At 39.6% G+C, this 11327-nt stretch overlaps 1 protein-coding gene across 2 annotated transcripts in view; it reads left to right on the top strand.

Moving 5' to 3' along the window:
• Nucleotides 1-9724, top strand: part of rras2 (RAS related 2) — a 37234-nt gene extending 27510 nt beyond the window's left edge. The window contains exons 1-6 of one of the 2 annotated variants that reach the window (XM_028574363.1): nucleotides 764-782; nucleotides 2897-2984; nucleotides 3155-3257; nucleotides 4837-4945; nucleotides 6787-6905; nucleotides 7652-9724. In XM_028574363.1, coding sequence (XP_028430164.1) covers nucleotides 3190-3257; nucleotides 4837-4945; nucleotides 6787-6905; nucleotides 7652-7739 — 384 coding nt within the window. In that variant the 5' untranslated portion in view covers nucleotides 764-782; nucleotides 2897-2984; nucleotides 3155-3189 and the 3' untranslated portion in view covers nucleotides 7740-9724. Of the gene's footprint in view, nucleotides 1-763; nucleotides 783-2896; nucleotides 2985-3154; nucleotides 3258-4836; nucleotides 4946-6786; nucleotides 6906-7651 lie in introns of those variants that run through there. The other variant, XM_028574355.1, reaches the window with a different exon arrangement.
• Nucleotides 9725-11327: the final 1603 nt, after the last annotated feature.

Genomic DNA, 11327 nt, shown 5'->3' on the forward strand with positions numbered 1-11327 from the left:
ACTATTTTGCAGAGGCTCTGTAAGTGGCTCCGGAATGCTATGTGGAGTAGCCAGACCCACCTCACAGCGTGATGGTCTGGCAAAGAGAGACTACCTAACAAAGCACTCATTCCTTACTTTTGAGACACAAGGTTTGATACCCAGCCCTAGTTGTAGGTGATGGACGAAGTATTCACTTTTGGGTAACCCTAACCCTCTCCAAAAGACTCATACGGTCTGATTTATTCTGTTTGAGGAGCCTGTTACATCTGATGAAGTTATGGACCAATATAAGGATTTATAGGTCATATTACTGGACATGACTCAGGCTGGCTTATTTCACATAGTTATTGTTAGTCCTCCTGAGTCATGGTGCACTCCCTTACCTAGCCCATCGCTCGGCCAGACCGAGCTACCGCCCTGTTAGCGCTGGCTCTGGTGCTACCGGCAGTGTAAAACAGCCTCATCTATCACGGGAAACTGCTCTGAGAGAATCAGCTCAGCCGGAACAGAGTGCAAGGCAGCTATACTACCCATGCATGTGGAGGGAGGGGAGGAATAGCCAGAGGAGTGTGGTGCTCAATGCGGCTGCCCGAGGTTGACAGAATAGGAATAAGAGGTTGACGGGAAGCCGAGGTCACGTGCTGAAGCAACTGCTGGGAGAGTGGTGGTACCGGTGGTGGGTGGTCCAAGAAACGCAAGCAGTTTTTTTTTTCTTCTCTTTTTCTCTCTTTCTGTCTCTGTCTGGTCGTCTGAAGGCACACTGGCAGTGCAGTGCATTGAGGCGTGTTCTAGGATAAACGGTAATACTGATAAATTATTGAACAGTGGTGAGTGAATGTGACATAGGCCGGCATGCTTGCATGCTGCAGAGCGACAGGAGAGTGAAAGGGAGAGATTACCTGCATCTCCTGCAACAACAGGGAGCTGCTTGAGCAGACAGAATTTGTATACAAAAGACAATAAGTTGGAATCCCAAACATTCACATGTTAAGGTTGGAGCTTAAGACTATTACTGATATTGATAATAGAGAGTTAAAAAAATCGGATGACAATATCTGCTCATGACACAAACGCACAACATTTTTGATCTCATTAATGTGGTTATTTGGACAAAGATATAGTACTTACAGAGCAGAATTTCATACAGTCAGTGTCCTCTGGAAGACAGTATATAATGGTGATAAAGCTGCAACTATTAGTTGATTAGTCAATCAACAGACAATTCATCAGCAACTATTTTGAAAATAATGGTTTTAGTCACTTTTCAAGAAACAAAAGCCAAACCTTTGCTGGTTTCCATCTTCTCAAATGTGAGGATTTGATGCTTTTTTGCCATTTAAAGACCTCAAACATATCTAAGACATTTCTGTACAACAATTAGTTGTTACTTATCAGCCAACATATAAGCCCCTATGTCTTTGTAATAAGCTAAAATTGGTGACTAATATTGGTCATGCAGATATTTCAGTCGGGCTGTAACGATAATTATGAAATGATTGTCCTGATGTGTGTCAGCAGTTTATGTGTTACTCAAAGAGTCAGATGAGATGTGACATTTAGATCACTTCATGCAAGATCTCCCTTGTGTTCCTGGCTGCGCAGCAAATAAGCAGTATACAACCTGTGTGAAACGAAACAGTTTCACACACAAACAATGTGACTGTAAATGTAAAAAAAAAATTGTTTGGCTTGTTGTTAGAACAACAGGGAATCCTGTCTGGATTTTCTGTTCTCGGGATCGCGCCATGTTTTAGGGTGTTGGTTTGACATTCCCCGAGCACTCCCCTAAGCTGTCACCACTTAACTAGTCCCCGAGGAGAGCGAGAACTACAAAACATAGGAAAAATGTAAAAAATGCATGACTCCTCCTCCTCCCGGCTCCCAGCCCCCTGGCCCCACCCTTCCAGTTTAGGTTACTAGGAGACAGATATCGGCCCCAGAATAAAAGAATCAAAGCCTTAAGGAGTGAGTGGTGTGACTGTTGCAAGTGAGGAAACATCTTGTAAATGTGTTATGAGCATGAAAACCAGCCTGCTGTCTCAACGTAAGCAGCGGTTGTTATGTGAGGGAATATTTACATGACATTTTTTTGTGCAAGTGTCTGCAGACTGTGTGTTTACCTGCTGTCTGCACTATGGTTGTAAAGGTAGAGGTCAGTAGGGCTGCCTGTGCTGTTGTCACCAAAAACACAAGGACAGAGTGGCTGTTTGTTCTCATATCCATTCATTATGAAGCCAAATCCATGGTACATGCTCATTCTAAACAGGATTTCAGTATATGCGGTAGTGTGTTGACAAAATAAAGTGTACTCAGAACAGTCAGTAGTACATACCATGCAATGCACAAAGGAAAAGGAAGAGCTGCTCACAGCTGCAAAACGAAAATGAATTGTGGATGGTGGTGAAACAGCTCCAGGAACACCTCAGAATAATAATTAAAAAAAACAACATTCTGTTGTCTCTCTAAGTGTAATTGGCAGTGTTACGCTAAAGTCGCAGTTTGATTGCCTTTGCACAAGCGCACGCATTGCTTTATTTCCTGTTAGTAAAGAACATAAAAGCATGTTGGTTTCGTGGCCGGGTTAGCTCAGTTGGTAGCGCGTGCGCACATATATAGATGTTTACTCCTTGACGCAGCAGCTGCGGGTTCGACTCTGACCTGCGACCCTTTGCTGCATGTCATTCCCCCTCTCTCTCCCCTTTCATGTCTTCATCTGTCCTGTGGAAATAAAGGCCTAAAAATGCCCCAAAAAAAAGCATGTTGGTTTTTGCACACTTGCTGCAAAGATCCGTATATAGTGAGTATGTAATTGGGACACAGCTTTTGTCTCATCCTGACATAATGTATAGTATAGACCCCAAGACATATTCACAGTTTCTTCTCTTTCTTTTGTCCTCTTCTTTCTCTCCTGCAGTCGTACTTTGTCACCGACTATGACCCCACGATTGAAGACTCTTATACCAAGCAGTGTGTGATTGACGAAAGGGCGGCCAGACTTGACAGTAAGTGCACTTTGCTGACCAAACATGACAAGAGTAAATGCACACATACAAAGACCACACACGTATGGTATTTGCAGGTTTCTATTGCATTCTATTGTACTCGAGGAATTGATTGCAAAAGTCTATTATTTGATGTGTGATTTGCGTTGTTGTGCGTGTTCACTCTCTAGTCCTCGACACGGCTGGACAGGAAGAGTTTGGAGCCATGAGAGAACAATACATGAGGACAGGGGAGGGCTTCCTGCTTGTCTTCTCAGTCACTGACAGAGGAAGGTAAGTGACAGTTCGTGTCATGTGCAAACTCACAGTTACAAGCTCACTTCTCTGTCTGTCTCTCTGTTTGCACACCTCTGTTTACTGTTCACAATTACACACCATCTTTCTCTCATCCTCTGCGTCTTGCTCTACTAAAACCATAAATCTTGCACTCTCACTTGTCGCCGCTTGTACTTCCGGACCCCCTTGCTGTTGTTCTTGTTGTCATTTTCTTTTGTTCTCAACATTGCTCCCTCATCCTGTTATCTTGAATTCACTTATTTGTGTACCTTAGCTTAAGCCCATGTACTATTTTAACAATAGTATGTGGGCTGGTATCGAGGTATCTTTAGTTACATGGCAATTTTAATGGGCTTGATAAGAATTTTATAACTTTTAAAACCTTCATGACTTTTTCATTTTAGTATGTATAGGCACTCTTCTAACCCTTTAAACCCCACTGACCCACTGGTGAGTCAAGGTCATGCTGTGCAGCTTAACATTGTTTAAACTTTATTTTAAATTTTAGTGGAGATCTTAAAGTTCCCAAAGACACCAAATATGTCAGGTTGAATTTTGGGTCTTTGTCTATAAATGCAATGGCGGTCTCTTCCACTACCAATAAAAACTACTCACTAGAGACATAATTACTGAATGTATATACATTTACTGGCTTTTGCAGAAACAATGCAGACCATAAATAGTATCAGAAATGTGGTTTGATTTCATGAAAACACATTTTAAATATATATTGTTTTTACATTACACTATAGAATTCGTCTTGTAGTCCATCTGTCAAACCCCATCCTCCCTGTCTTTGTGTCTATGCCCAGCACTGCAGTGAGCTGCATTCCCCTGCCCCCACCCACAGCCCCCTCTCAATGTTTATGTTGTAAACAGTCTTTCCTTCCTCCATTTATATTAGTCAAGTCTTTCCAGATTTACTATGTGCTCACCAAGCTGCCTGCGGGCCCATGGCTGGAATGCCGTCCTTGGTTTGTGGTTGCAGTCTACCTCTTTTTTTCCCCCAGATTGACATTTTTATTTGCTGTTTGGTTAAAAAAGTGCACATGGGCTTTATATTATAGTGGGACAACGGTCAGGTCAGTGCAAAGAGCAGAACCTCAGGCAAACATATTTTATGTTTCTGTAAGAGCACAGCTGACTTCCTTTTCTCTTTGCTGACACGTTTAACCCTGCACTGATGTACATCAAAAATGTATTACTGTTTACACGTGTATATATACACTTTTTTTTTTATATACAAACATATAGCTGTGCATAGCTTTATCATCCTTGTTTATAGCCGTATGTCTATTTCTGTGTATATAAATTTAGGGCAACAAAGTCAAATCCCGTATGTGTTGGTGATTACACTGACTTGGCCATTAAAGCTGATTCTGATTCAGTCTGATCCACAGTGGCCGTGACCCCAACTTCTGGGTGACGGTGTGTTTGTGTGCCTGGGTGGGTCATTTAGCTACATTGCGATATCGGGCACATATACATTTTTAGTTTAATCAAATCTACACATAAAACATTATATAACCTGTATGTGCAAAGAACACTACATAACACCATGTGATATGTTTTACAGCTTTGAAGAAATCTACAAATTCCAAAGACAAATTCTCCGAGTGAAAGACAGAGATGAATTCCCTATGATCCTTGTAGGAAATAAAGCAGATCTGGAACTACAGAGACAAGTAAGTCCAACAGATTGCAGAGAGCTGAACCCACTGACTGACAAACATATACCCTGTTTGATCATCTGAAGAGATGGTATATCCACCAGTCTGGAGGATTCACATTTGCATATTTAAAAGTGGAAGCAAGTGTTGCAGCTGCCGCTGGCTGCCAAGATACAACAGGATGCGAGTGTAAGAATAAAAGAGAGGCTGTAGAAATAGTGGTGTCAGGAGGGGAGGATGGATGGAGAGAAAAGGGAGTTTGATAAAATGACAAATGTTCTGGCTGTTGGTATGCAGTCGCTTGTCATTTCCTGTTGTGAGTCCACACCGCCCCCTTATGGTGAAATTAAGCCTTACAGGCACATGTACTGTAGCTATTTACGATCAATGGGTTGTATCCACTGAAATCAGTATTTCATGTGAAATTAGCTTGTGTTAGTTTATTACCTATTATTTATTATTTCCATATGAGGCATGTATATGCTAAAGACAATGTATTTGACAACATGATAGATAATGGTGATAACTTACAACATGTGACCTAATTAGCTTGATGGCAGCTCTGTAATAGAAGCCTAAATATAACACATAATAACATCACAACAACTTCATTCACTTCATTTGTGTTAACCAGTCTGTTGCTATCAGGGAATATATTCTAGTTTTGGATCTAATTACCTTTTGAATTATTCAGGTCCAGATAATACACTGAGCTGTTTCAAAAAGATGGTGTCCCAGATGCATACATACTAATTTAAGTGTGTAGTAAGTTTACAAGCGAGAAATTAAAGAATGAAATCACACACGCAATATGTAATGAAAAGGATTGTGGTATTGAAAAACCAAACAAAATGGTGGATGATATTGTGACGCTCAGGAGAAAGCCTGGTCAGGTTTTGAAAATGTGAGCGTCAGTGTAAATATGTAATACTTTCATGTTTCAATATATTTTTAGCTGAGAAAAGGTGCTAAGTTGGAAAATAACAAAGTTCTTCTTTCAGTGTTATTAAGGGTCACTTTCACTTGGATGTGAAAGTCTGAACATACGTGGTATGCAGTACAAACTGATTTCTACATACTAAGCCATATGCACGAATGGTATGTAGCACTCACTTAGTACTACCGCAGTATTACAGGTAATACTACAGCTTTGTGCCCTGTACAACTTCCTACAGAGGTAGTTAGTTAATACAATAAACAATGGTGAATATCTAGGGTAACCTTTTAAGACTGAGGTCATAAGGTCATGACCATTCTAAAACTGTGGATCTATAGACTGTATTGAGCATTAAGCCATCATTAAGCCAAATTGCTCAAAAAGTAATTATCCATGCACATCTGAAAATTCAATTTTATCAATGAGCTGAGATCCAAATCCAGTAGGAGCCATAGTTCCAGAAGCTGTTATCTTTTGTGAAAACAAATATTGTCTTTATATGGTCACCTAAGTTGCAACAGGAAGCCTTAAACAATAGGACTTCACAAATGGACATACAGTTAGTCATGGGAGCACTTGGGCTCACACTTTAACATGTAGTCTGGATACAGTTTAGCCACTGTTTGTATGTAAGTATTACATTAAAGATAAGTATGTGCACAAACAGTGCATGCTATAACAAACTCACATTTTACATTAATATGACATTTGTTGCCACCTTACTTCACCGTATCATCTCTACCTGTCAGAAGATAACAGATAGAGATGGTTCAGTGTTAAACGCATGTTTTGTTTTGAGGGAAAAATGCTTTTACATGTGCTCGATTTCAATTTACATTCAAGTTCCAGCACATCATTCTTCTTCTTCTTCTTCTTCTTCTTCTTCTTCTTCTTCTTCTTCTTCTTCCATTTGCCTCAGGTAACCCAGGAAGAGGGCCAGCAGCTGGCCAGACAACTGAAGGTCACATATATGGAGGCTTCAGCCAAAATCCGTATGAATGTAGACCAGGCTTTCCACGAGCTGGTTAGAGTAATCAGGTAGGTGATTTATAAAGGGAACTTTCACATATTGTCCTCATGTGGATCTTTCAGTGCCTCAAATCTGCAGTTTTTTAAAGCTAAAACAGTGGCTAAAACGATTCAGGCATTTCTGTAATACCTGGTAATAACGCAGAATACAGTGAGGAATTTGTACATGTAACATTGAATATTCATTACTCAGGGTGGCACCTAGGGATTAAGTTGATCACAACGCTCCTGGTTTACATCTGGCTACGGACCTTTTGTTGCATTTCCCACTCCTCTGTCATTTCTCTACTGTCAACTAGCCACTAAAGACATGGAATTCCACAAAAAAAAAAACATGACTAAATAAGCAACAATCAAACTTAAAGTTTTGAATAGGAAACATCTTTAGATATTATTTATTAAGAGTTAACCGAAACTCAGCTGATCTGCCTCATGTGTGCTTGTGATCAGATTTGATTGACAGTCGCCTGGCAAACAACCCCACATGTCATCACGTTCTGATTCAAAAAATGCTAAATTGTGATTGGTACATGGGAGTATGTGACTTCATCGTTTTCCACCTGCGCCTCGCCCACTTTGAACCAGCGATTAAAAAGCCGAGATAAAATACCACAGACAGAAAATCTCAGAGAAATAACCAAAACTGTTCTAAATTTGGTCATTTCTGTTTAAAAAAAGAAAGAAAAGAAAAAGAGAGATCATAGAAGTACACAGTCAGGCGTGTCATGATAGTTTTGCTCTCTTCTAACTCCCAGGAAATTCCAAGAACAGGAATGTCCACCGTCGCCAGAACCTACAAGAAAAGAGAAAGACAAGAGTGGCTGCCATTGTGTGATCGTCTGAGTCGGCCTTATCACTGTAACTCATGCAGCTACTCTCTACCACCCCACCCACTCTGCCTGACATCACATCCTAAGTGGATGACTGACCGCTGCCTTCTCCACGTGCATGACTTCAGACAGCCTTTTCTGAAATACTTTGATCAGGAACTGCTGTCCCCAGGACATCACTATGGACAACTGACAATGCCAAATTTTAACACCACTCTACCTTCAGCCCTAATCTAATTCACATGAGAGAGTCCCAACACTAAACATTGCCTTCTAAATCAGCCTGACAAATTAATGTTTTGTACTCTGAAGGACTTCTCTTGCCTTGATGTGACATTTGTACTTGCTACCGAGATTGAATGAAAACTATATATCCAGAATGTTAATGAGTTTCTTCAGTTTTCCGTGTCTGACCAGAGCAGAGATTATCTTATGAAGCTTTGTGTATGTTGTGCCATATCCACCTTTGCTCCCATGTGCTAATCTGCTACTGTACATATGTGACATTTGTTGTGATTTTCAAAGTGTACTTTTAATGATCTATTAAATCACCACAGTGCAGTGTGTGAGGTTGAGTTTGGTTTTACGTATATGAAAATGAATATATAAGTATGTATATAAATATAAAGCCTAGACAGCCCTTAAAGCTACAATGATAGAACTTTCTGGCATTCTGCAGTGGATTTTTCTTCTTTGCCTGTGGTTTCTGCTTTCATCTCAATTTCCAAATATGGAGTGTCTACTGTATTTGATTTTTTTATTTAAAGTCTTATAGATTGAACCATTCTTATCATATGCCATCTCCTCAGTGTACCGAAAGTAGCAAATTTGTCTGAAATCTTTTCCTCGAAGGTGGCGGTTCAGTCAAAATTGGACATCATACATTGTTTCAGATTTCTAAGAAGCAGTAGATGATTTTATTGGTAGCACATTGTGTATCTTTGACAACTAACATGATTTCAGATCAAAGCACTGAACACTGTATGTTCTATATTCAACTTCTGACAAGTAATGTTATCAAATCCATTTGTTGCAAATCAAGAAGCTTTCAGAGCCCCGTTCAGTTCAGATCATTCCAATGTAATGCATCTTTTCTGTCAAACATTTAGTCTACGATATAGATCAAATCAAAAACTGTTATATCATTCCAATAACACAGTGGCATTGTAATTGTTTTGTGTCCTTGAATTATTCTCATAGATTACTTTTTTTTTTACCCCCCAATGATTTGTCAGTTGGAAAACCAGGACAAGTGGAAGCATTGAGCCGCACATCGTAAAATAGCCGTTTTCCAACGGGACGTGAACTCACCGGACCTGCCACCTGTGGAGCTATCATCACCACAGGCACAAAATGCTGTTCTGCCTCCCCTTTCCACTTCTGTACTTCTGTTCGGGCATATAAATGAAGTACTGCAGTTTTTTTTTCATGTCATCATCTTGTAATATAAACAACAAGAAAATCAGATGATGGAGCTAATGGACTTGATTAAATGTTTCTACTCTACTTTTATACATTATTTTCTTATCAAACTAGTTGACAAGTATTTTTATATGTTTATAAGTGAATACACATTCACAGCATAGCTGTGTATATATGTAAAGAGGAATATTTAATTATCTTGATTATTTTAAACTGAAGATAACTGTTGGCCCAAATTTACAAAATTGGACTCTTCACCCAGATGTGACCAGAAGGTTATTTCTTATTGTGGCTTCGTAATGGAGAATATATTTATCTTTGAGGTGTTCACCACCAGCTCAGAGCGTAAAATTCCAGGTCAGGTGGGAGAGGGTCTTAGAAATGATTCTGGTCTTTAGGAGCTTAAAACTACATGAAGGAATTATTATAATCAGTGAGTTTTGAAATACCCACTTCCCATCTTATTGGAAATCCTAGTGTACATCCAAATCATACTGTTTCTTTCTTTTTCTTCCATATCGGTGTCTTGCCCTGTGTCTAGCTTTTGGTGCAAAAATAAAATCTGTCATTGAGCCAGATGGGGTAGAGAATCTTTCTTTTAGATTCAAAAAGCTGCACAGACCTTAATCTTTTACAGAGCCTTGTGTCAGTGAGATCACTATTATTCAAAGCATGACTCCAACTGGTGATATAGCATCAATACGACCACTTATATCTCAGTACACAGTAAGGATCCATTAGGGAATTTCTTTAATACCATCTCTTCACATTCCTGTTGGTTAGTCCAGATCTACACTGATCTACTTTGGTTTAAGTTGCACATAAACGGCTTGTTTCCCTCTGGGTTCTATTTGTTTTCTTTTTTTTTGGGACCACATTTATTGGAGTTCCCAAAAGACTTTTGGCCTATTGTTGAATCTTACTGCCACAGCATCGGTCTACTGTATGGGAGAAATATTATTTTTGGGAGGCAATATAATAGTACATTTTCTGCTGAAGACACACATCTAGGCCAGACCCTCAAATCAAGCACAGTTTTCCTGCTTCTTCCAAATAAGAGCTTTTGGGAGCAAAAGTAGACACTGAAAATACATATGTGGTCTGATAACTGATATTACTGACACATACACATATCTGACCACCAGGGGGGTTGTTTTGACTATGAAGAAATGTTTTTAAATGCTTGAACACCTAAGGGGTTAAAATAAAATAAATGTATAACATATAGACAGATGCAAATGTATATCAAAGTATATTTTCCTCATTGTGTGTTTTGATGATGGTGCTGGTGGAGAGCGCTGTCTAGCATACGCAAAGAGAGAATCAAAATTTAAATTCAAATCATAGTGACATTATATTTTGTACTTCAAAAAAAAAAGTGAACATGGAAAGAGAAAATGTCTTATTGTTATTTAGGTGTCCTCCAGCCTTGGCTGAAGAATATAGACAATAAGGTATGGAAAGGCTGAAGAACCTCCACAGCTTGGTGTCCTTGTGTTGGTTTAATGAGAGATATTAGATAGCAGATACTTGGATTCAGAGTATTGAACTGGCAGCTCAAGAGGATTTCCTGCATGCCATTTGCCCTCATTCCCACTTTCTTCTCCGGATTGATTCACCTAATGATAGGTTGTTTTAAAGCGACTCCATGTTTGAAAAATCACAATTGTGCTGACATCCAATAAGTTATCTTAGAAGCAGGAGTCTTCATGCAATAAGCAATGTGCTGTGTGTGAGTCTGATCCTGTGAAAAATAAAAAAAAAAGTGGGCCTATTTTAATTGAATTACATCCATGTCCAATTACTTCTATAAAAGTGCACATATCCACATACAATTGAATTCAGCATTTGAAAAATTAAGGAACAGAACTGTTTGGGAGCTATAGCACAGCAACTATCTGCCTGCTAGCACTGATCAGCAGCGAGAAGGTTCAGTGTTTGCTATATAGGCGGTCATGGGATGGCAGTAATCAAAATAAACAAATCAAAGTTTCATCCATTGATATCGACCTGCTGTTTCCTTAGACTGAAGTTCCCGAGGCTATTGGCACGAAGGACACAGTCAGTAGGAATTTTAAATCAGCAATTAATCTGCGTTGCGGATCCGCGAGAATGAAAATCAATCCGCGCGTATGTACAGTGAGCTGACAGCTCACTAGCGCGCTCCCCTCTCTGTGGT

This window comes from Perca flavescens, chromosome 1 (genome assembly GCF_004354835.1).
Source record: "Perca flavescens isolate YP-PL-M2 chromosome 1, PFLA_1.0, whole genome shotgun sequence".
In the NCBI taxonomy this organism is placed as follows: Eukaryota; Metazoa; Chordata; class Actinopteri; order Perciformes; family Percidae; genus Perca; species Perca flavescens.